Here is a 24,741-nt window from a genome sequence, read left to right as displayed (position 1 = left end):
AACTGTTATTTTTATTTATCAATGGGATTATAAGAAGGTGAGTAAAATGGTAAAATTAATCCAAACATAATAAACAAGTTATTCATATATTTTTTTCAATTTACTGGAGAGACCTAATAAATATAAATGGTAAGTCGTTTTGAAATGACCGTAGTGAAAATGTGCATCAAACCAGGCACCATCTTATTGCCCGAAACGGCGTCGTTTCGTTAACTCCTCGTTTTTTAGCTGCCTCCTCTCTCTGGCCTTTCAGTGTGACGGAGCGAAGAATGCTGTTAGAAGTGAAAACCCAGCCCTGGAGTCATGGCGTTGGCGCCTTCCATCGTTCTCAGGATGTGCATCGTCTCACTCCATTGGATAAAGTGGAATTTCCACGGTTCCGCTTCGTAGCTTTGGCAGCCAAGAGAAGCCCTAAACGCCTCAAATACTCCGCTCCTCGCTTTTCCAAGGTCTCATTCCATTCTTTTTATTCAATCACTCATCCTCCTTCTCCTCATGCTGAAATATTCAACAAGTTTCATTTTCTGTATTTGTTTGATTTCAGTTTATAGTAATTACGCTTAATTTTAGCAGTTTCTTGTTCAATTCATCTCTAGTGTTCAAGTTTGTGGGAATTTGTAATTCTTAATCCCTCGGACGATCATTATGAAATTGCATGTAGAATTCAGAATAGATGAAATAGCATGTGGAAATGTGATCAGGAGGATGGATTGCTCTATGTGGAAGCGGATCCATCAGGCACGGACAGTTGGAAGTTGGAACCAGTTGCGGACCTTCTGAAAGAGGGAGCTGTGGGAGTCATTCCTACGGACACTGTGTATGTTTTTCCCCTTTTAATTATTTTTCAATTTTTAAGTGTCAGTCTAAAAGGAGAGCTTTACCTTTGGAATGGTTGGGAGACTATAATATTTCATATATCATTCTTTTTGTCACAATTCTGTGCTGGTCCTTGATGTAGACCATGTTATGCGCATCACCTGCTATGGTACTTGTCAATTGGATGTGATCATGAGTTTGCATGCCAGTTATGAACATCTTGGGAGGATACATTTGAGGAGATTTTTCCCTTTTTGTTTTCTTTTTCCCTGTAAGCAATCTTAGATATTCCTCTTCTAGGAAATGATTTATAAGACTAATCTTATTTTTGATTGATTAGAAATTGGAGGGAAAGGAAATAATGCAAAAAAAATTGAACCATATGTTCTCTTTTTTCTCTCCGTTCCAAAAATGAAGAACACAACAAAGCTTAAATCATGTTTTTTTTATAGATATTGGACACAGGACAAAAGGTATCAAATGGGTCACAATCCATCTGCACAGCAAGTATACTTGAATCATGTCTATAGCAATATTACAACTAATAATTGAAAAAAGCTCAGCTAAGTTGAGGTTTTGGTTCTGTATGGCAGCTTATTATTCTCTTGCTTCCAAGAGGCAAAGGGAGCTTGAATTGTGATTTTTAAGTCTACAAGAAGTGAATGGGTTGGGTTTCACCCTTGTTCAATGAGTGGGGTCGTATAGAAAAAATATGACTTGATGGTTTTATTTCATTCTCTTCCTATGTTTTCTCAACAACAGAACAGAATGCGCAAAAGGGATTTTCATTCGTCACTCCTCACAACTTATTTTTGTTGTGAATTGAACATGAGGAGTTGTTCTCATGATGATTATTTATGCATTTAACTTAATATGTTTTATTACGATCCAATGTGATACATTTTCTGTTCTACTGAATCCAAATGCTTCCTTTGTAACAGTTATGCAATAGTTTGTCACCTAAGAAGCCACTCAGCCATTGAACGCCTTCGAAGGTAGATGGTCTTGCTTTCTTGTATCAGCCTCTACTATCTGAACTCATGTATGCCATTTTTCTCTCCTTTGGTGATTACTGACAGCAGTCTCATGTCTTTGCATTTGCAGAATAAAAGATATAGAAGCTTCAAAGGCAAGGAAATTTGTTCTTCCCTATCCACCACTAGCATATGCTTAAGGATATTGTCCTCTATGGAATTAAGTCAGCATTGGATTGTTCTTAGATACTTATTGCCTTTTGGCTAGATGGTGCATCCTCACAACATGCACAAAGTCATTATTCATTTATTGAGTATTCTGCATTTAAAATGTTTCAGGCTACAACTCTTTCCATTTATGTTTTCTGATGTTTCAGTATCACTTATGCAGCCCCTCAGTATTTTATGCCGCTCCTTAAGGGACATAGATACATATACAACGGGGTTCCCTTGTGGTATTGGCCAAGGTCAAACAAACATTTTTCGAGCTGTCAAGCATTGCTTACCCGGACCTGTAAGAATAATAATTGATCTTATCTTATGCCATAGGAGGAAATCTAAAATACCCATTAATCTCATCCTAAAACAGTCTAAGAGCTGCATAATCTCGCCATGGTATTTGTATCATACTATGTTGCCAGTGGAAATTTTATGTACTGGATGTGTTTGGGTATGGTAGGTTCCTCAGACTACATTGAGGAATTTGGAAACATGACAGAACTATACTTTGTAACAGTATACTTTCATCTTAACCGCAAGCAAAGAATTACCCAAACAGTGTACAAGGTATGGGACTACAACTGCAAAATACGCATCAAGGAAAAATGTAGGTGTCCGCATGCCTGACGATGCCATCTGCAAAGCAATTTTACAGATGATGGATGCACCGTTAATAGCCACAAGGTTCTTTCTCTCTCTCTCTCTCTCTCTCACACACACACACACACACACACATAATTTATTTATTTTCAAGAATCTCAATCATATTTTTATGATTGATCATTTTCCTAATGCCTGTCTTAGTGTCAAGTCGCCAAAGGAAAATGAATGGATGTTGGATCCGATTACAATAGCTGATGTATATGGACCAGAGGTATGAGTCATTTTTTATGATGACTGCTTTAGATTATTTTAACAACATTATCGATTGTGAATTTCACCTCCAGTTTCTAGCTAACAGAAAATAGTTCAATTTGGGTGTTCTAACATATTGTACACTCTATCTGTCATTTGGAATAAACTTCTTTTATTTATTTACTTATTCTATCATCCTCTACTGTATGTTATGCTTAACGTATTTTTAGGATTTGAAGAAATAACATTAATGAGATTTATTTATTTCATGATCTTCTACCATATGTTATGCTCAACAATTTTTTAGGATTTGAAGAAATTTCAGTAGTTCCATTTTTTTTTTTTAATTCCATCTTTGTTAATGAATAGTGACATTTATTTATTTCATAATCTTCTACCTTATGTTATGCTTAACAATTTTTTAGGATTTGAAGAAATTATAGTAGTTACTATTTTTTTTATTTTTAATTCCATCTTTGTTAACAACCTCAGTTTTTCTTCTTGACAATTTGATGGCTTCATTGAAAATATGGGGTTGGTAGCTTCACAAGACAAAGCAAATTTGAATTAGCCTGTTTCATGTGATATTCAAACTACACTCCCTTCCCCTTTTGTTGTCTGCTTCACAAAGAAAGACACCTATATGCACTTAAGAGGTCTGAATTCTTATTGAGGTGGAATATGACTATTCTTGGGTTGTTTAGCTTCAAAAGCTTTTAGTAAATACATGCCTTCCAATCAGAGTTTTCCTATCCTATTTTGTGAATCATCCTCTTTTCATATTCTAGCTCTCCTGATTGCTCTGTTTGATTTATCAGGGTCTTGATTTTGTTGTTGATGGGGGTGTCAGAGTGGCTGACCCATCCACTGTAGTAGATATGACTGGGAGAACTCCGAAAATCATACGGCAAGGGAAGGTAGATTTTGTTGCATGTACATTGTCCATAAAAGCAATACATGTAACATGTTAATAAATATTATGATGCACAAAGCCATGACATGACACGAGGAATTAAAATGACTTTCTTTTCTAACCCATACAGAAAAATAGTAAATTAGGATGTCATGACACATCATGCATGATCAAAAAAATATGAGAGATGAGTAAAGGAAAATGAATACTTTGTGACCATCAAGATGGATAAAATAATTGATGCAATGTAAAGACAAAAAAGAAAGTGTAAAAAAGAATAAAATGAAGTAAATTGGTTTCCTCCAATTTAGGATGCACCTCTGGCACTGCACCTTTTAGTCTGGTTCATTTTCTAAACATTTACATGTTATGGAGAAAATATTTTACCAGCATCCGGGGATGCATGGATGGGATGCATCATGTTCTGAGGGGAATCGCTTATTCAAGTCCTGTTCTTGTTGAATCTGACTTGTACCTTTTGCTGTTTATCATGGCAGGGACCTAAACAACCCTGGATGGTATCAGAATCAGATACAGATTTTGCTATCAATGGAGAGAATGGGTTAATCCCTTATGCAACCTAAGTACGTCTAGGGCAACCCTGTACAGATAAGTGATTGGTTATTTTTGAATTGTATAATTGGTTTGGATTGCTTTCACTTTTCTTGTTTTTGTTTTGAGCAGTACTGAAATAGAAAGAGATAGGTGTATGTTATGTAAATGCTTACTTGAGAAATGGTGCAATGGAAATTATTATTTTTTTGCATATACCGTTCTGGTTTGTGATGGTATGCAACTTATAGGCGAAGCTCCATAGTAAGAATTCTAATGGTGCAGTTCTTCTCAAGTTTACAAATTGTGTGGATATGTGCTCCATAACATATTTATGGAGCACATACTGAATTCTCATTAGAATTCTAATGAGAATTCCAATGGTGGATGTGTCTCTTTTCTGATTTAATGATTGAATCCCATACTGAATAAAATTGGCCATGAAAAACCATTCTCTCACAATCACAAAATGGCATGAGAATGAACCTATTTTGATGTATCACTAACTTTTAGAGACATGTTTCATAAATAAGATTACAAGTTTGTGTTATATGTGAATCGCTCTTTTTTAACCTACGTTAATAAAATGATCTGAAATACTTAAAATCCTTCATCAGTGATGAGAAAATTGAGCTCGACGGGGGTTTAATGATGTAAATTGGATGTCTAATAGAAATGATACTAATCCAACTTTGGTTACGTATACACAATGGTTATTAGATTCTGTATGGAATTTAAATTTATAGCAGCATTAGGTAAAGCAGGGAAGAAGCAGAATATTGTAATTTCCAAAAGGGAAGGGCATACCATGCTGATTCAAAATTTCCACCTAAAATAAACATAAAGTAACACCGTAATAGTCAATATGCTATTAGAAAGACACAAAAACATACATACAATTGTAAATCTCTACTCATACATGGAAGACGCCATAGGTTTGAAGGGAAAACAACTTTGACATAGTGCCGCCGGCAATGAATTTTGCTTCAGCGACTAATAGAAGCACTAGAGGGATAATAATATCTTTTATCTTTTTGTTTTCTTTTCCCACCCACCTTCCAACATCTGCATTAAAACCGGAGATCTGGGTTTGCAAGGTGAATTAATAACACACCCATCCATCTTTTTTTAAGCATGGTTTCAAAGTATCAACTTTTGAGGTAAGCAGCCGAGTGCAGGCGGTCTAACGTTCCTTATTGTATTCGAGCATTGACCAACCCGATTGCACATGAACGATGAACCACATTCATTGCTCCTTGAATTCAACCAGCCTCTCCTCCTCATTCTCTGCTCTATGCGTTTGGTGAGCAGTTAATTCAATGACAACTTTTTTTAGGTTAGGGGGTGCGGGTTCCGTTACAAATAGCATCTGTGGACCACACAGTTGCAGGGTCGTGGCGGAGGTGCAACGGCACCAGGGCTGATGTCTTGTGAAACTCAACTATCTACCCTTTTACTCTTCTTCCTCCTTCACTGCCCTCTCTGACTCTGCCATAAATTTTTTATTAAATCAACCATCATTTCCTTTCTCTCTGCTGTACACGTACACATGGACCTAGTACATCCAATTTCAAGAACTCCAACCAATTGTTTTTCAATTTTCATTTCGCTTCTTCCTCCGCTCTGGTGCTGGTAGCATTAACACATCACGTGTGAGGATTTTTACCAATTACAATAATGCTTTCAGGAAATTTTTTAAAAAACGGCACTCAAAAAAGTATTTCTTCAAATATGATGAAAGTAGCTTTTGAGAAAATACTCTCACCCTCAAATTTTGGTTACTCCTAATTATTACATACTGTTTAGGTAATGTGAGATTCTTGAAAAGTAATTAAAAAAAGATGAGAGAAAAAAAAAAATTAAGAAAATGATTTTCTTTTTGGAGGTATAATGAAAAATATAAAATAAAATCAGTCATAAATTTGCTTATTTTGAAATAATATATAAAAATAATTTATTAAGTTAAATTTTTTTTTTTAATTTCCTTTTACTTTTTTTTTTTTAAATTTTCTCTCAAAATTTTCAGACAATATTTGGTTTTGAAAAATTGAAGAGAAAATGCTAGAAAAAAAATAAAAATTTAAATTTAAATCTAATATATTATTTTACAATTATTTTAATTCACTTGTATATAAATATTAAATAATTTAAACATATTTTAATTTTATTTATTTTTTTATAGTAAAACCAAATATAAGACTTTTTTTAACTTTCTTTCATCTTACTCTCTTGGAAGGAAAAGTGTCTACTATATCATGGATGTAATGGACTGGGAAATTTGAGCCGAATGTGAAGGCCGTTGAACAAAAAGGACAGCAAATGGGTGCCAACTCATAGAAAAAAAGAAGAAAAGGAGTGCGAAACAACAGGCCTCTATAATAAATACCCAAACTGCATTCAAGCTTCAGCTGAAGGAAGGGCAGTTAATGAGGAATGTGAACTACTTTGAACAAGCAGTTATGAGGCTGACACCAATGAGGTAGTGGTGGTTGCCCTTACTCTTTTCTCTGGTTTTTCTAGTAACAGCCATGAATACACCACAATGGCTATATAATATCACTCTCAAACTTCTGCTTAATGCTTCCCAACAACCCTCTCTCCTGTCTTTTCTCCCTTCTTTCTCTCTTCATCTTGCTTTAATGCGAGGGAAATGCCTAGCAATTCCACAATGGGTCTACTCCGCCTTCTTCTTCAACTCCATCTTTGTATTGCAGTGATGGTTGTAGGTACATTAAAACCAGCAGAGTCGACTCTTGTCATTCGCTTTGATCAAGCTCCTCCGGCTAGATCAAGGTTCTCCACTGCTGTTTTTCGCTACTCTGTGGAGAGGTCAGATGGTTCTAATGCATGTAGGAATAATGGGTGTTCTATCTACTGTGAGGTGGGTTTGCTTTTGATCTTTTTCTCTTCCTGAGGGGAGAATGGTAATATGTGGGTGGTGTTAATATTTATTTGTTGTGCAGTTCATTCTGAAATGCACACCTTTATATCTTGCATCTGTTAGTGGGTTTCTACTACACCCTCACTGAAAATGTTTAGCTTGCAATTTCTTTATTTCTCCTTTGATTTCTGCAAGGTGGGCACATTGAAACTGCTGAGAATTTTGGATTTGTTCTAGATTTATCCCAATCGCACATCCAATTTCTATTTTATCAGCTATTAGTTGCGAAAATAGTATCTTCTCTGAGGTTTACAAACTTACCTTAATTCTTCCTTACTGATCCATTGAAAATTTGAACTTGGACAGCTTGATGGCCAAACATTGAGACCATGCCCTGCTGATACCATAGCACTGAAAAACTTGACCGTAAATCGTGAACATAAGTTCCTTCTCAACATCACAACCCCAGACAGGGAGAGAAATTCATCAGCATATTCATGGTTCATCGGTAAGCACTGGTGTCCCTTTTGCACATTCATCCCTGCAAAACACCTTTGTCAGCCTCAGAGTAGCTGGGTTATGAAGTATAATGTTGCCTGAAAGACATAGACATGATCATGCAAAAAAGAAAAAAAAAAAAACCGAGACAATTTTATCAAACATGTTGCTAGAGTCTAAAACCATGTTTGTTTCATATCTAACAGACACAATACCTCCAACTGCAACGATATTTAGCCATCAGAATTACATGAATGCACAAAAAATACCCATTGATGTTATATTCAGTGAAGCATGTCCAGGACAGGGTGGCTTCAAGTGTGTGAACTCATCTAATTGTGATGTAAGTTGGTCTCTGGCTCAGCAATTTATTTGTCATCATGTTCTGTATGGTAGTTATAGGATGATACAAATTGAATTTTATCGCTTCAATAAAGTGCAGTTCTCTTTTGTAGGTCATCGTCAATGGTCCTGCCTCTATAAATGCATCTTCACTGCGTATCATTAAACCGAAAATCAAATATAGCCTTGATATTATTCTCTCACCAAGAAGTATATATGCCCGCTTGATAATTGAAATGGCCGTGAATTTTTGTACAGATCAGGCTGGGAACCATTTTACAAGAACAAATGGTTCAGTTGTAGTTATTCACATAGGTGAGACATACTGGAGCCACTTTTTCCTTGGAGTGTTGATATCAAACCGACCTTTTGTGACACCTCTTCTTTGTATTTCATTGGATGCTTAGATAGAAGATCGGTGGAGGTAGATCTGTGGATGTCTGCTCCATCCTACATGTTGGAGATCAATGGGGTCCCTAGAACTATTCTTGCAACCAACAAAATTGAGGACTTGAATATTTTCTTGGACTTCAGCAAACCTGTTCTAAATTCAACAGAACAGATCCTAAAGGCATTGCATGTGAATTCGGGTAACCTCATAGCTGATCATGATAAAAGTGGTGGAAATCGCCGATTTGTTTTTAAAGTAAGCACCAAGCTTCAACTTTGTTAACAATATTTATGCACATAACTTTATATTTATGAGATCTACATTTCATACTGTAGCTCAAGAATATTATGAGGACTGAAATTATCACAATTGAACTACGGGCTAACTCAATAATTGGCAGGACAGGCGCTCCTGTCTCTGCTGCTGCCCCAGTTACATTTCTCTATGGTATGTTCTTCCAGAATTTATGCTCTCAAACATATCCCATTTCTTCTTTCTTGTTGGAGCTAATTGATGGTTTTGTCTCCTAGATTCCACAGAGCCTGCTGTAGGGCTAAGTACAAACTCACCAATGGTTACAAAGCAGTCCTACATCAATGTGATAGTTGAGTTCACAAAACCAGTTTTTGGATTTGAGGCCTCCATAGTAAAAGTGGAAGGTGGGAGAGTTACAAGGCAGGTGCATAGAACAACTCCTAATCTACTGAAAAATTTGTACTATTACTGATAATAACATCACATTAGCTTGTGATATAAACGTAGGAGAAACGAGGAGAAATTCTAATGAAAAATATCTGAAGATTTTTTTTTTTTATTCTCTTAGTCATTTCCTTGTTGATCAACAATTATATTTGTGGGTCATGGCTTTTGTTTGTGTTTGTGTAGGTTTAAGGAACTTTCAAGAGCTCTATACTCTTTGACAGTTTTGTCATTATCACACAATGAAGTGTCAGTTACCATCCCTGCAGGAAAAGTAAATGACATTTCAGGAAATCGAAATTTAGCTTCTAACAGGCTTGAAGTGAAGCATTGTGCGGGCACAATTTCTTTCCCCTTTTTCAGATATTATAATTACTCCTCGCCAACATGTTAATTATTTTTATCTAGCTGGATTTCAAATTTTTATGGTTGGGAAATGGAAAATGTTTTCTTTTAGAAAAATGTTGATAGCATGCTAAATTTTATTGACAATATTTTGTCTTCAAAAAGGAATTAAGAAAGTGGCCAGTGTACATACCAATTTGTATAGCTGCTTGGTTCCTTGCTTCTAATTCTTTGGCTAATACAGACTTGGTGCCTGAAATATCAATTGCATTCCACTCCTTTGTGACTGCCGGAGTATTAGCAACATCACTGGCAGCTGCTGTTCTTTCGCTCTCCTCTGCAAATCTTGGAGCAGTAGGCACTCTTGCCACTGGGAGTACCAATATTATTGTTTCCAATCCATCAATGAACCTACATGTAAGATTCACAGGCTAAGTATCCCAAAAAACCCAAGAAACCAAGTTCTACATTTTCTGTGCACCACATATTTTATGTCCTCTGAAATTGATATCATTTGCTCTGCATGACATTCAAATTTGGGATGGTCGAAATCCTTTCCCTTGCAATCATTCTAGTTCAGTTTCAGTACCTGAAAATCTTCCATGACAGGGGATGGTGGGGCATCTACAAGTGTTTGTCCTCTCAGACTGGTTCTCAGTTGGTCTGCCAATTGAATATTCTGAGACAACAAAAGGTCTTAGGTGGCTTATACCTCGTGAAAAGCTTCCATGGAAAAAGGAAAACCCTTCAATCTGGCCAAATCATTTTTTCTTGGCTGAAAAGAAGCTTGCAATGGAATTTAGTAGCTTCTCTGTTGCACTTCCTTCTCCTGAAAGGGCTTACCATTCAGTTGACTTTAACTTAACCAACTTGCAATTTCCGGCTAGGACTGGTCCCAAGGCCAGTTGGTTCAGAGAGCACAATATAAGCATGGAGAATATAGCTTATGGATCACCACTAAATTTCAGCGAATATTTGATTTATTTCCTGGTGAGTATTTCCTCAATACGGATAATGCTCTATTTCAATGAATTATACGGGCTTCAGTATGGCTGAATCATGTTTCTTGCAGAGAGGAGAACCATTGTCAGCTAACAATGTTGTCAAAAGAATGGAGAATTACAAAGGGTGGCTCTACTTTCCCCTTCTGTGGTTTAGAGTTTGAATGTTCAAATGAAATCTCTCCCCTGATTGCTGGACACTATGAACAATAAGAAACAAGAGCTAATGTCCTTTAAATAATCTGTAATTTAGTGATAGAACTAGTCTAAATTATTCTCTCAACAGGTGGGAAGACTTGGAGATGAACTTGTTCTGGCTTGGTGTTGGAGGAGGGAGTTTAATTATAATCCATATTCTGATATTAATTTTCCTAAGATGGAGGACTGGAACATCAGCTCATGGGATACTTTCTGTACCCAGGTTTGAGCTCTTTCTTCTAATTCTTATGCTGCCTTGTATATCTCAATCTTCAGCATTTGTCATCAGAGGTAAGAAATTATTTTTATGCCTTTTTTTTTTTTAAAGATTTTAATCAATTTACTTCAAGGTTTTGTGAACTCAAAACTACTATAATTTGCAGGTGGTACAACAGGGGGAATAATTGTTGGGGCTCTTTTACTAGCAATCCCTGCTGCCCTTATTTTCTCAGTGTGCCTCTTTCTTATAGTTGCAATCTTCTCTGGCAGTTTTGCTCAGTATAAAGAGGTTAGGCATACAGGCACAAAGGAAGAAGGATGGTGTAGTAAACTATGGGTCTCTATCGCTGGGAGGTCCACCACTGGAAAGTGGTTTTATAGGGAAGGACTGCCTTCGACTTTCCTCCAGCGATTTGGGATTCTGTTTGAGAGTCGGAAGGGTCCTCCACTGCTTGTCTTGGTGGATCAGAATGACCTGAGCAGCTTACCTAAGTGGACTGAAAGCGGGCAAAGTGGGATTGGAAGAATGAGAGCTCTGAGTTCAGATGACAGCAATGAAGAAACCAAAATTCCCATGTCAAAGAGGCTCTTGGGATGCGCCAGATCCTCCTATATCATTTTCGATCTTTTAAGGAGAGTTACACTTGGCATAATATCTGGAGCTTACTCATCGCATGGATCAAGCCAAAGCCTCATTGCATTGTCAATCACCTTGGCACAGTTCCTGTATCTGTTTACTCTTAAACCATATATCAGAAGGGGAGTCCACATAGCGGAGAGTGTCTCCCTCTTGTGTGAGGCAGGCATCTTTGGCTTATCTTTCAGCATGGTTGGCTCAAATCCAAATCAGGAAAGGACTGTGGGATTTGTGATGTTGGCTCTCCTTTTCCTTACCTTCTCTTCTCAGCTTGTCAATGAATGGTATGCTCTGATGAAATGCCTTCTGAGACTCTCACAGCCTCAAAAGAATTCGTTCAAGCTTGGGTTGAAATGTGCTGCTCAGGGTCTTGTCCTGCCCTTCCTCCCAAGAAAGCATTGGTGGACAATAATACCTCTATCTTCCCAACCTAAAACGGGCCCAGCTGAGCCATTAAGTTGCATGACTGCAACAGTTGTCCCTGTTCTCAGTCCTGGTTCACCCTTTAACGCTAATCAAACAATAGCTTCTACAGCTGCAGATACAATCCTCAATGGGCAGAGAGCAGAAGGTAAACAGCCAAAGGGAGTTAAATTGGAATCAAAGAGTGAGATGAGGAAGCTAAGGGAGTTGGCGAGGGCTAGTTTCTCAGGAAATCCAAAGGGTGAGGAAGGCAGTACAAGCTATGCCCCTAAACTGCAGTGTTTCTCAGGAGAAGCTTCTTTATCTCAACCCTCCTTTTGGAAAGGCAGACTCTGATGTATAAATTTGTAGGGCACGTAGCTTTCGGGGTTATCCTAATACATTTTTTTTGTTCTCCTAGACACGCATTACAACTTCTGATAATCATCTTAATTTTTCAGTCCGCTATTCCAGCTTTATCCATGTGACTAATGAAGCTAGTTTTCCAGATGGACCAAGTTTTCTTCCTCTAACAGAGAAACAGAAAACACAAATTCACAATCCCCAAAAAGAATTAAAGAAATTAAACAAAAAATGCCTCAACCTGGAACTAAAATCTGCTTCTCAAGTCTCACTATCAAGCACAAAGAGCAACGAGTTCTAGACATCCATTTTCAGATGATAAAACTGCTCTGAATCTATCCATTTACGATTGTATGTTGATGCTTGACTAAACTTTATGTTCAGAAAAGAACTCATGGCTTGCAAGATGAAGGCCATGCTTTCAGTACCTGATGCTGATACATAGAAAAGTTGTGATCGTTCATGGTATTGAGTTTTCACCATAGTCAGGTGCATTCTCTTCAACATTGTCATCGAATGCAAAGAAGGAACCCTCCTTGGCATTCTCGTCAACATTGTCGTTGAATGCAAAGAAGGAACCTTCCTTCAAGTCTTGCTTTATTGACGAGGTAACCAACTGATCTAGGCCATGGACGACAAGCCAATTGCAACAAAACATGTCCATAAAGAGGATCGGAACGCCATTGAGCGCAAGGATATCACCAAACCTAGTGATTTTGATTCTAAAATCTTCTGAAAATGTGGGCAACATTGCTCCAGCTTCGAGCCCAGACATTACCTTCCATGGCAGCCAACCAGGAACAACGTGTTGCCGAAACATCACCGAGTAATCACTGAAATTCTTAGCGTGTTCCTCGATTGATTCATCAACAGGCGCAAAGATCGTCACACTCGTCCCATCTCCAAACCCTGTCAGTTGCATATCCATAAATGCTGCCATTTTCGAATAGCCCCTGGACCTCAACAGATCCGAAGCTTCGCCAAAACAGTCGACATCCTCAAAACTAGACGTTTCTTGCTCGAAGAAATCATTGCGTCCAGGGCACTGTTCAGGAACAGAATTCGAATAAATCCTGAAAGAAGGATCGAAGAACTCATCCACTCCATATATAACCACTGATCCTGCATCGTAGACAGTCAATTCATTGACTGTAACATTGTTGATCGACAACAGAGCATCGACATCCGAAGTAGTGACAATCAACGAGCGGTTCAACAGCATCGTCGGTATGCTTGTGCCGTAGGGCAGAGCTTTGAGGTCCTCAAGGGAGAGTCTCTGTGGCAACGTGTGGTATTGTAACAGAAAAAGAGGAGGCTGACCTGATCGAACGAAAGCCGAATCGGAAGGAGCGAAGACGGTAGCAGTGGGGGATTGGAGGAGGAGGGTTTGGAAGACGGTTTGGAGATTAAGAGCCATAGAGAGGTAGCCGGAGTCGGAGAGGACGTCGGCGGCGTCGACGACGGTTTCGGAGAATAAAAGAGCGGAGGAGGATGATATAGAGAGGGAGAGGAGGATGAGGGAGAAGAGGAGAGAGGTCGCCATTGCTGAATTGTTTCGAGGCTTCTTCTTGGTTGCACAATAATGCGGGAAAATGAAGTGTGTTTTGGGTGATATTTCGTTTCAGCGGTTGAAGCTTTTCTGCGTCGCAGACATTAGAGCCCGCTTCTGATTGGTTCTTTGTGATTTTGACTTAACTGGAAGTCCACAGATCAGATGGATAGAGTTTGTGATGGGAGCGACCGTTTTCCACAGTGGATATCAGCGGTCTTCCGGTCTCCATCATGATGGGCTTTCCGGCTTTGGTGTTTCCTATGGGCTTGGAACTGTGACCCCATGACCTGCCGATCGATCAAATTATTCCAAGGGAATAAAAAAGGCTGATTATTGAAAATAAAATAAAATTGTAGCTACCAACCAGGTTTTTGTTCCCAAAATACCATCCATATTGTGGCATGGGTGATCCAGTCAAACACTGATCGTGGAATTTATGATATCAAAGCAAAATTTGTAACGTGATTCTACAATTACAAAGTAGCTTTTGCCCAATCAAAAGAACATTAACAAAATCTATGATAGCATAGTGATTATAGGTATCATACAAATAGTGAGTGTGTTTGATAATCAAGAGAGAAAATAGTGTGAATTGAGACGATGATGATCAAAATGTGAGATAATGAAATATTATAAATAAAAATTAAGAAAATTTTATTTAAATGAATAAATGAAATTAACCAAAATTAGAATAAAATCTATCATTAAAAAAACTATCGGATTCCAAATTCATTGTAAATTAATTTTTACGGTGAAAAGGTCATCAAGATCTATTATTTATCAAGTTCGGTTGCAAACTTTAAAATTTTACCTAAGTCGATATTTGATTTAGATTTAAATTTAGATCCAATTAATTCTCTTATTAGGAATTTGAAATGCTTTGATTCATTATTCACAATTAAGCTCAATTCATCTTTAATTACTTTCCAATAAGTCTTATAATTAAACTACACAATTTCACTAATCCAATATTTAACATCCACTTATTCAATTAGCTTCAAGTGATTAATTTACCATGGACCTTGACTCTAAATCTTTTTTTTTCTCTCTGACAAACGAAATCTAATTACTTATATTTGCGATCTAATGAGAAAAAGAAGGAAAATAAATAAAAATGTAAGAAAATTTTATTACAATTTTTTTTGCAAATATTTAAAAAAAAAGAAAAATTAAAAGATGAAAATGTTTAAAATAAAAGATTTAAATGAGAGTTTTAAACTCCTATTTACAAACCAAGGTTAAGTGGACATTTGACACCATCCTAAAGACCATTTATAACATTATCTCATAATCAAATACTCTAAATGAAAGTTTATAATTTGAATTAAAGAGAATTGATGCTAAAATTTCACATGGGCATGTGAAATTGTTTCAAACATATTCCTAAGCCCCTCATAGCATCTTGGCTTCTAGTTCATTTGACATGCTCATAACCAAATTCACATGATAGTATGAAATAACTATTTGATCCATTTTTTAATTTGTTATTGTCCCAATTTCATTACTTATACAAATTTAAGCATTTTGTCCATCACCTGCATCATCTTCGCTATCCTAATGCATGAAAATATTGCATTTCTTTGAAAAACATTTACAATAAGTTTTTAGGGACCAACAATTGTTTGGTTTTACAATCTCTTTATAGAATTTATATATTCTTTCTTAAAATTATGTATTACCCTCCCAACTAAAAGGACACTCAAATTCTCTCCTTAATATTTGTATGATAGAAGGTGAAAATATACAAAAGCATGCCAAGTGGTTCAATATGACTCTAGTATAAGTAGAGGGCTATGATGGTGTTACAAAGATTTCCTTTAAACAATGATTGTCGATAAATTTAGATTTGTTATGATCATTGCATAAGAAGTCATCTAGTGTCAAGGAAATGTTTACCAAAGCCTACAAGTATGCCAACTAGGTGGCATCTCTTCAAAACTTTGGTTTGTCTAGAAAAGCAAAGACGACAACCAAAGACTCTAGAAAGTTGTCAATCAAACTCCTAGGTTTTATGGACATCTAATATATAACATCCTAAGAACAATGGGAAGTGGAGAGTATTTATGGACCATGTCTTAATAAGGTGTGGATGTTACTATGGGATGCAATTGTTAATGCTGGATTTTAAAAGTTGTCTTTAATAGATGCATATTCAAGATATAATTAAAATGAATCCCCTCCATATTGAAAAGACTATCTTTATCACAAATAAGAGAATATACTATTATTTGGTTATGCCATGTGGGATGCTAGAGTAGCTTATGAATGACTTGTTCTCTAAAATGTTTGAGGGACTGCTAAGGAAAAGTATGGAAGCTTAAATGGATGCAATTCTAATGAAAAGAAAAGATAAGCGCATTGTGAGGACTTGTAGGTTACTTTTAATACATTGCTCCAGAATTGAATGAAATTAAGCCTAAAAACATGTGTGTTTAGAATTTAACAGAAGGTTTCTAGGCTATATAATCAACCAATACAAAATTGATACGGATCAAATTCATATAAAAGATTACTTAGCTAATTGCTGCTAGTCCACCAACTTTGTTCGACCTTAATTGAAGAGAGCATCAATTGATGACTAAATTGATTAAATCAACCAATTCAGTGTGGTTTTTAAATCATTGGGTATTAGACGAAAGTCATAGGCTTGAGTTATAGGAGTTCCACATAGGAGAAGGTATTATTAGGGTGGAATCGATAGAGGAAGGATTGGTGTTTTCAAGAAAAAAAAAAATACTTTTGCTAAAAAAAAAGATAAATATGGTTTGTTTTAACTCATAAACGAAGTTCTACTAATAACTAAAACCACAATTATGAATTGTAGTTTAGTTATTAATAAAAGTGCAATCTTAAGTTTGCAACTTTATTAGTAACTAGGACCGCAATACAAAACTATGGTTATGTTTTTAATTAAAACCTCATGGTTATAATTTTATATTAATATATATATATATATATATGACCTATTAGATTAAATTAAATTGTTTTATTTTACCAATTTTATAATATATATTTTAAATAATTTTATCATATCATATTTATCAATAAATGAATAATTGATATTTTTATGATGGATAGTAAATTTTTTGAGTTATTATAAAGTGTACAAGATTAATAAATATATATATATATATATATATATATATATATATTTATATTAATATAAAATTATAACCATGAGGTTTTAATTAAAAACATAACCATAGTTTTGTATTGCGGTCCTAGTTACTAATAAAGTTGCAAACTTAAGACTGCACTTTTATTAATAACTAAACTACCATTCATAATTGTGGTTTTAGTTATTAGTAGAACTTCGTATATGAGTTAAAACAAACCATATTTGTCTTTTTTTTAGTAAAAGTATTTTTTTTTTCTTGAAAAAACACCAATCCTTCCTCTATCGATTCCACCCTAATAATACCTTCTCGTATGTGGAACTCCTATAACTCAAGCCTATGACTTTCGTCTAATACCCAATGATTTAAAAAATTGAAGAGAGTTATGTGAATTTTTACTAGGTTTTTTCTATTTATTTTTTATTGTTCAATTTATTTATTAGTTTATTTGTCAATTATTCTATTAATTTTTTTTGTCATTTTTTTTTAAATTTTCAAATATTTTATTTTCAAAATTTGAACACTCCAATATTAATCAACTCTAGTATTAATAAATAGAAACGCATTCACGAGTTAGGTTTCTAGAACTACGACTCGCAATGCAACTCACAATTACGGTATTGTTAATCCAAAAATAGAAATGACTAATTGCGATTTGTTCATAATGGCATTTGGTGCAGCGCCTGACGAGTGATCAGGACGACAGCACGTTGCGACCGTGTTACCTTTTAAGGCCGAAGGAACAAAAAGGCAAAAAGAACGACGACGCCAACCTGGTTCCCGCCAAATTCTGAACTTCTAGATAACCCTCCAAAATCAAATGCCTTTGGCTTCCCTCCCAAGCTTCGCCTCCCAAATATTTATAGGTTACATTTGGACAAATTTTCAAAAAAATTCAATACCCCTCAACTTCCGCGGCAATCTTTTAAGGTTTCCCTGAATTTCCAATAAAACCAGGCATTTATCTTAAATTTACGTTTCTCTTTTACCATCTACTGTCTAATGGCGAATTCAAAAGAAGAATTTATTGGTAATCACATAAAAATTTAAATCTACTGTCACGCCCTTAAGGGTCACTGTCCGCTAGCGGCGACTAAGCCACCGGGGCCCAGTAAACTCTATCACCCAATGAAATTCCGCCATGTCACATTATGAAGGACGGTTTAAGGCCTTCTCTCCAAACAAAAGTGCGAAACGGCCCTTACCCCTTGGGTTCATTCTTCCGCAAGCTTCTCAGAAAAGAAAAAATAATTCAAATCACCCGCTCAGATTTCAAACTTGAAACTATCCTGTTATACCCTCTCTTCCTCCTTATAAAATCCACATAGCCCTGCCAATCTCTCAGCAACCCACTACCAATTTTCTCTTCAAACTGCCCAGTCCTCCAATTAGAAATGCCTTCGATTCCTGAAGAGCCCTTGCTCGCTCCTAACCCAGATCGGTTCTGTATGTTCCCGATTCAGTACCCTGAAGTCTGGGAAATGTACAAGAAGGCCGAGGCGTCGTTTTGGACAGCCGAGGAAGTCGACCTCTCTCAGGACCAGCGTCAATGGGAAAACCTCACCAGCGACGAGAAGCACTTCATCAGTCATATCCTTGCCTTCTTCGCCGCTTCTGACGGAATCGTCCTCGAAAACCTCGCCGGAAGGTTCATGAAGGAGGTCCAGGTCGCCGAGGCTCGTGCCTTCTATGGATTTCAGATTGCCATTGAAAACATCCACTCCGAGATGTACAGTCTGTTGTTAGAATCGTATATCAAGGATCCAAAGGAGAAAAACAGGCTCTTTCACGCAATCGATACCATCCCCTGTGTAGCGAAGAAAGCCCAGTGGGCTCTCCGATGGATCGACGGCTCCGAAACCTTTGCCGAACGCCTGCTCGCATTCGCCTGCGTGGAAGGCATCTTCTTCTCCGGAAGCTTCTGCTCGATATTCTGGCTAAAGAAACGCGGTCTCATGCCGGGATTAACTTTCTCAAATGAGTTAATCTCGCGAGACGAGGGCTTACACTGCGACTTCGCGTGCTTGCTCTACAGCCTACTTAGGAATAAACTGAGCGAGGAGAGAGTGAAGGCAATCGTCGCCGACTCGGTGGATATAGAAAGAGAGTTCGTCTGCGACGCGTTGCCGTGCGCTCTAGTGGGGATGAACAGTGCTCTAATGAGCCAATACATCGAATTCGTTGCCGATCGCCTGCTCGGCGCCTTGGGTTACGGGAAGATGTACAACGTTTCGAATCCGTTCGACTGGATGGAGCTAATCTCTTTACAGGGAAAGACCAACTTCTTCGAGAAGAGGGTTGGGGAGTATCAGAAGGCTTCAGTGATGTCAAGCTTGAACGGTGACGGAGATACCCACGTCTTCAAGATGGATGAAGATTTCTGATCTAGGGTTGTTGTTGACTTGTTTATGTAACCTTGGGGGTTACTTTAGTTTGTTTTTTCAAATTTCTTTCGAGAAATTATATTGAAGTATAAGATTTCGTGACTTCTTATTTAACCGGTTCATATGGCTATGGATCTCGAGGCTGTATAGTCGTTGAATTGTTTTTTTTATTAGTTACCTGGATTTTGTCCATGAAATAATCAAAAGAGAAATGGGCGATGTTGTATTTTTAATTGCCTTTTCTGTTGGGAAAATAATTAATTTATGAATCAATCTGGGATTCACTTTACATAGTACGGTATAAAAGGTCCTTTAAGCCTTTATTGGGCGCGGCCAGTACCAACAGGCATGTGGACCGTCAAAAGGGCCTTTTATATGAATTAAAAGGAAAAGAAAAGTGACGTCGTTTTAGGGTGTGGCTCATCTTGAATTTTGATAACTCTGGGGTGCCGGGGAGCGTCGTGGTGGACAAGCGCCTTACAATGTCTTCCACTTCTCAGAACTCTGGAATGCTCTCAAGAGACCAGCTGCTTCATCTCTTCAACCGCTTCTCCTTCCTCACTTCTCAGCCTGGTCATTTCCTACTCCCCAACCTTTTCTTTTCTGGTTTTGGATTTTGCTATTTTCTTCACTTATTTTTATTTTTATTTTATTTTTAATTTTCAGATGTGAAGAAACGGATTGCGGACGCTGTGGAGGATAAACAGGTGACTGGAATTTTCTCGATTTTGTTCTTGTATTTTCTAAAATTTAACGTGGTGTGATCCTTTTAACCCCATGGTAGAGGTTTTACTTAGTTTAGTTATCTGCTTTCTAGAATGAAGGAAAATGAATTTGAGGGAGTGCGTGAAACTATTTGAGTTTGATTCTGTCATGAATGTGGATGAAGTGTTCAAGTGTCTATTTAGTTCAACACCTATCAAAAGGAAAAGTGTCTATTTAGTTCAATAGTTTACGGTTATGTCTATTTTTATAATGATTTGGTTTATTTTCATTGATCGGTGATTCAGATCGAAATCTGAACTTCTTTACTGTAAACTACTGTATGATCCAACTGAGTTGTGGGGTTAAAGGTTACCCACGCCCAACAGAAAGAAGGCCACCACACATGATGTGTAAAACACATATGAACTGCCGTACTGCAGGGAACACTGTGTTACAGTGTTAATTGAAAACTAACACTGAAGGATTTGGGGCATATGATTCATGAACTGCCCTGCTAAAGGACAACCGGCCTCATTATCAGTATTCCTTTGTAGGAATTATTATTTCTTAAACCTTTTTTTTTTTTCTGAAATTTCAATTGTTCATTGTTTAGGAAGCTGTTGCTGTAACCACTGCAATTCAAGAAGAGATCTTTTCGGAGATGGGAATTGGTAAATTCTTCCTATTTGATGAAATAAGTTCATTTACTAGGATTAGTTTCTGTATATGCTCATTGTTTACGTTCCTAAAGTGAAGATCGGAGGTGCTGGCTTGCTATATAGTTCCATGGCCTACCACTGGAAATAGATTTGTTTATTGGAATTTCCAACTATAAGTTGTTGCCTTTTGTTTCCAAGGATGTTTTTATCAGTTCTTTATGTTTATACATTAATTGGTCTGGGCATGCACTTTTGTGAATCATCTGAAGCTATTCAACTGATTTTAGCTTTTAGATCTTGTCATTCACCTGGGGATCATTGACTCAATAGTTTTCTTTAAGTATCATCGATTTGAGGAGCTTTACACAGCCTGAATGCCGGATTTTAGGTGCTTCTTATTTTAATTCTATTTACCTATGAAAAGAATTTAGGGAGCTTTATGAGGTACATTATACTGCCTCTACTGAACTGACAAGCCATCATATTACAATTTGCAATTCTCTCTGTGGACTCCTTGCACCATTCTTCTCCAGTGGAATTACTATGGTTCTGATGAACCCACCTCAAATGCGAAGAAAGAAATAGAAAGTACTTCATGTTTTCATATAATTATGGTTTAAAAGCTGAAGTAGTTTAGTAAGTTGCTTGAGATAATGTTTTCCTTGGTTCAATAGCAGGTAAACTTGAAGGACCTCACTTTGGCTGAGTTGATTATGTTGCCATGTTCTTTTTCTTGGAAAGGCCAAAGATGTGACTTGTCTTACTCCAAACACTATAAGTAATAGATATTGATGCAAGTTATTTTGTGCATTCAGCTGTGGAGCCCTTAGTTATGAATCAATATAAGCTTTGGTAGTAAAGTTGAATTTGGAGAGCACAAATGAATTATTTTGGTAAAAAATAATTGCTCCCTAGAGTTTTTTGTGGGTTGTTTACAATTTCTTCTCTCTCGAAAATGAAATACATAAGGTAGAATGTATGTTGCAACATATTAATGTGGTATAACATTGTTTTTTTCCTTCTGCTATAGATCCAAGGTTTGGTATAGCTTGCCTGGGGAAAGTCAATATGGTTTATGAGAATGATCAGGATTTGATGCTTCGCTTTTATAAATTTGTTGCAAAGTAAGCTCTCTCTCTCTCTTCCTCTGTCTCTCTCCCATGGTGGTTTATAGTTCCAACCCATATTGATAAGTTATTGAAGGCCAAATTTAAGACATTGCATCTAAACAAGTGGGTTTATTACTTTATTTAGACCCTATCCTAAGGATCTTTACAGGAGAATCTACCTGGATGATGATACAGGGTTGAAGAGTTCAACAATTTTGATTTTGATTTTGAAAAGGATGAATCTCTAATCTCCAATATGAGAATTTATTCTTTTGTTATGAGATTCAGACCTATGTGCCATCAGAGGATATGACTAGCTTGGATATAGTCTATGTTTATTGTCCAGTGAATCTACTGAGAGTTTAATATACTACAGTGCTTGTTGCCCTCTTCCTTTAATCCTGGGAAACCTCTTCTTGGAACTCTCCCAGGTCGGCATTTTGGTGTCTCATGGAAATGAAAGTTCCATTTTGGATTGCATGGAATTTTTAGGGACAATAAAACTATATTCTGTTTTAGTTCTAATCAGTGAAGATGGCAATTTAAAAATGAAATAAGCTCCCCAGGAGGTTCACTATAATCCTTTAAGGGGGATGTTGAATAAGACTACCTACAAAATTGATTTTCAATTGAGCAATTTTAACAAAAGATATGAGTAAGGTAAGCAAATGATAACAAAATAGTTGAATCTAACATTGTAAGATAAATGTAATGGAATGTGATGAGTAAATGAGTAAGGATGTCAAACTCAAAATGCTAAGATTTATAGTGGTTTAGCCTTTCACCTACATTCCCTCCCAACTTTCTACACTCTCACCAGTATTAATCCCACAAGGGTTTCCATGGTTAACCCAAAACTATTACACACAACAAGGAGGACAAAGCCTCACATACCAAATTTGGGGTTACAAACCCCAACTAAGAACTCCTAGGTACAATTACAAAATACAAGGAAATGAATGAGAAAAGAGGCTACTCCCCTTGAACAATCACTGATGAATACATCCATAAACCAAGCATTCTTCAATGCTCTTCCACCCCAAGCCTGAGCAGTTCAACCCTTGTGTTGTGCACCAATCACACACAATGCACTCACACAGTATATAGGATTTATGGGTTTTGAATGCATTCGACCTTATCCAAGAGCATAAATCCTCTTAAATTCCATTGAATAACATTTGGTAGGCCATGAGCTCTCTAATGGTGTTCTCTATTCACAAAATATGCCAAAAACCCTTAAATATAGAAGGAAAAAAGGAGTCCTAATGATTGCAAAATGAAGCTAAAAAAGGCAGAGCAGCTGAGTTAAATGCATTAAAAAAAGGTCAGAAACAGGGAAGCCTACACTCAACCTATTGGTGGTCAGAAACAAGAAAAATTAACCAAACTGATGTGGTCGGTCTATGTTTAAATCAAAACCAAACCAAACCAAACCAAACTTGTTTAAGGTAAATTTGGTTTGGTTTAGATGATTGGTGAGATGCAAGTTAATTAGGTGTTAAGTCCAATTTGTTTTTAATTAAAACCAACTTAGGTTTGAAGTTCAAAATATGTTTAAAATTTCTAACCCAAAATATAATTGCTGAATTACCAATTTTCCTTAAAAGCTTAAACTTGTAGGATTTGGTTTACAATATATATCATGCTCTTTAATTTTGCTCCAGGAGAAAAAAAGTTCATTATCCTTTGGCTTCGTTCTTTTTTGCTGGGAAGAATCAATCTATATAGTCCTGCTTTCTTTGGTTTTGTTTGACATTGATGGTAAATTATTCTGGTTGAGTTTTTATCATATGGAAACGATAGGGAGGAGGTGGCATGTGAAGAAGCCGAACTTGGACCAGATGAATTTGCTGAAAGAATACATGCTCAACACAAGCTACAGGAACAGGTGAAATTTATTTAAACTTGTTTAAAAAAATGTTGGAAGTAGGTATTGCTAACAGGTAGAAGGTGAACTGTTTTGCAGCAACTAGAGATGCTAAAGCACATGCGCAAATTTCACCTGGATGATCAATCTGTAATCCTTGAAAAGGTACCTGCCTATGTATGCTTGTTCCCCCACATAGAATATCAGTTTGAAGCCTCAGACATAGGATGATTTTATCTTGATTTATGAAACCTCATATAGAAGAAAACATGACTCAGCTTTTGTTGTTTTTATTTCATCGCCATTTGAAATTCTAGTTGCCATTTGGATTATATGGCTTAATAAGAAGTGAAACATTTTTATGAATTGTATCGAGGCAATTTATATGGCTTTGGTGCATCTTTTTTGTGATTTAGATCACTCAATAGGGTCCTTTGGGATTCAATTCTATAAGAACCATGGTGTTGATGGTTTGCCATGATCATGTGTGTTTGTTTCACTATTTTAAGGGCCTAATGGAAATTTTTAGCAGCATTAATCAATTAAAGATTTACAGCTGATTGTAAGAACATTTATGCACTAGAGTTTTGTTACACTCATAGTTTTCAGTTGTATCTTGTGTTCTTCCAGTTGCGTCAGCAGATGGAAAAAGCCAATTTTGAGAGTGAACCATCAATTTTGTCATCAGAACAGATTCAGGAGATTGTTCGAAGGAGGGTATCACCTTTGTTTATGCCAAGGTAGAATGGGTTCACTTGATTTCTTTGTTTTCAATTCTAGCTAGCTCTATCTAATCTTTCCCCCCATGACGTAGTGGTAGTTTACTGTAGTCATTACTTGTCATATGTGAACTAAAATCTAAATGTATACACTCTTCCATGATTTGGAAGAGAGAAACCCATCCGATATGTTGGTTGGTACATTAAAGCTGCTAGAGGCTGTACTTTTAGTGAGATGTTGGCTTTTAGCCAGTTTTCCTTTCGGTTTCTTCTGTTGATCCAAAGGGGAATAGGGAATTCATGGAAATATATACATACCGCAGCC

At 36.7% G+C, this 24,741-nt stretch overlaps 5 protein-coding genes across 7 annotated transcripts; 4 read left to right on the top strand and 1 right to left on the bottom strand.

Moving 5' to 3' along the window:
* Window positions 1–149: 149 nt before the first annotated feature.
* Window positions 150–4,543, top strand: LOC100258286 (uncharacterized). Its single transcript, XM_002273910.4, has 9 exons — window positions 150–449; window positions 702–817; window positions 1,758–1,811; window positions 1,921–1,945; window positions 2,182–2,304; window positions 2,527–2,693; window positions 2,814–2,883; window positions 3,683–3,781; window positions 4,275–4,543. The coding sequence occupies exons 1-9, from the start codon at window positions 270–272 to the stop codon at window positions 4,359–4,361; spliced, it is 921 nt and encodes a 306-aa protein (XP_002273946.1). The 5' UTR covers window positions 150–269; the 3' UTR covers window positions 4,362–4,543.
* A 2,280-nt stretch (window positions 4,544–6,823) lies between these two features.
* On the top strand, window positions 6,824–12,452 carry LOC104881649 (uncharacterized). 2 transcript variants are annotated; one of them, XM_010662451.3, is made up of 13 exons: window positions 6,824–7,210; window positions 7,577–7,718; window positions 7,915–8,051; window positions 8,164–8,365; window positions 8,458–8,696; window positions 8,777–8,888; window positions 8,972–9,116; window positions 9,327–9,472; window positions 9,730–9,902; window positions 10,095–10,475; window positions 10,558–10,613; window positions 10,773–10,975; window positions 11,068–12,452. In XM_010662451.3, exons 1-13 carry the CDS (start codon window positions 6,980–6,982, stop codon window positions 12,297–12,299), a joined length of 3,399 nt encoding a protein of 1,132 aa, XP_010660753.1. In that variant the 5' UTR covers window positions 6,824–6,979; the 3' UTR covers window positions 12,300–12,452. The 2 variants fall into 2 exon arrangements, with proteins under 2 accessions (XP_010660753.1, XP_010660754.1); XM_010662452.2 differs by lacking the exons at window positions 6,824–7,210; window positions 7,577–7,718 and having other exon boundaries at window positions 7,948–8,051; window positions 8,151–8,365.
* Window positions 12,453–12,765: 313 nt separating this feature from the next.
* Window positions 12,766–13,848, bottom strand: LOC100248022 (putative fasciclin-like arabinogalactan protein 20). Its single transcript, XM_002273966.1, has one exon. It carries the CDS (start codon window positions 13,846–13,848, stop codon window positions 12,766–12,768), a length of 1,083 nt encoding a protein of 360 aa, XP_002274002.1.
* A 4,329-nt stretch (window positions 13,849–18,177) lies between these two features.
* Window positions 18,178–19,479, top strand: LOC100243004 (ribonucleoside-diphosphate reductase small chain-like). The gene has a single exon (XM_002269915.5). It carries the CDS (start codon window positions 18,368–18,370, stop codon window positions 19,355–19,357), a length of 990 nt encoding a protein of 329 aa, XP_002269951.1. The 5' UTR covers window positions 18,178–18,367; the 3' UTR covers window positions 19,358–19,479.
* Window positions 19,480–19,686: 207 nt separating this feature from the next.
* LOC100265298 (uncharacterized) lies at window positions 19,687–24,679 on the top strand. Of its 2 annotated transcripts, none has more exons than XM_019225331.2 (7): window positions 19,687–19,930; window positions 20,024–20,064; window positions 20,676–20,733; window positions 21,752–21,845; window positions 23,634–23,718; window positions 23,797–23,862; window positions 24,328–24,679. In XM_019225331.2, the coding sequence occupies exons 1-7, from the start codon at window positions 19,840–19,842 to the stop codon at window positions 24,439–24,441; spliced, it is 549 nt and encodes a 182-aa protein (XP_019080876.2). In that variant the 5' UTR covers window positions 19,687–19,839; the 3' UTR covers window positions 24,442–24,679. The 2 variants fall into 2 exon arrangements, with proteins under 2 accessions (XP_019080876.2, XP_019080875.2); XM_019225330.2 differs by having other exon boundaries at window positions 19,739–19,930; window positions 24,307–24,679.
* Window positions 24,680–24,741: the final 62 nt, after the last annotated feature.

The sequence above is a fragment of the Vitis vinifera genome, chromosome 14 (assembly GCF_030704535.1).
Source record: "Vitis vinifera cultivar Pinot Noir 40024 chromosome 14, ASM3070453v1".
In the NCBI taxonomy this organism is placed as follows: domain Eukaryota; kingdom Viridiplantae; phylum Streptophyta; class Magnoliopsida; order Vitales; family Vitaceae; genus Vitis; species Vitis vinifera.
Note: the sequence above shows the minus strand (reverse complement) of the source record. Positions and strands in the feature narration are given on the sequence as shown.

Coding starts and splice junctions, on each gene's coding strand:
- LOC104881649 (XM_010662451.3), top strand. CDS start 6,980: ATGCCTAGCAATTCCACAATGGGTCTACTCCGCCTTCTTCTTCAACTC. Junction 7,719..7,914: donor AGCATATTCATGGTTCATCG/GTAAGCACTGGT, acceptor CATATCTAACAG/ACACAATACCTCCAACTGCA. Junction 8,366..8,457: donor AGTTGTAGTTATTCACATAG/GTGAGACATACT, acceptor TTGGATGCTTAG/ATAGAAGATCGGTGGAGGTA.
- LOC100265298 (XM_019225330.2), top strand. CDS start 19,840: ATGTCTTCCACTTCTCAGAACTCTGGAATGCTCTCAAGAGACCAGCTG. Junction 20,734..21,751: donor CTTTTCGGAGATGGGAATTG/GTAAATTCTTCC, acceptor CTTCTGCTATAG/ATCCAAGGTTTGGTATAGCT. Junction 21,846..23,633: donor TTTTATAAATTTGTTGCAAA/GTAAGCTCTCTC, acceptor TGGAAACGATAG/GGAGGAGGTGGCATGTGAAG.
- LOC100258286 (XM_002273910.4), top strand. CDS start 270: ATGCTGTTAGAAGTGAAAACCCAGCCCTGGAGTCATGGCGTTGGCGCC. Junction 818..1,757: donor GTCATTCCTACGGACACTGT/GTATGTTTTTCC, acceptor CCTTTGTAACAG/TTATGCAATAGTTTGTCACC. Junction 1,946..2,181: donor AAGATATAGAAGCTTCAAAG/GCAAGGAAATTT, acceptor TCACTTATGCAG/CCCCTCAGTATTTTATGCCG.
- LOC100248022 (XM_002273966.1), bottom strand. CDS start 13,848: ATGGCGACCTCTCTCCTCTTCTCCCTCATCCTCCTCTCCCTCTCTATA.
- LOC100243004 (XM_002269915.5), top strand. CDS start 18,368: ATGCCTTCGATTCCTGAAGAGCCCTTGCTCGCTCCTAACCCAGATCGG.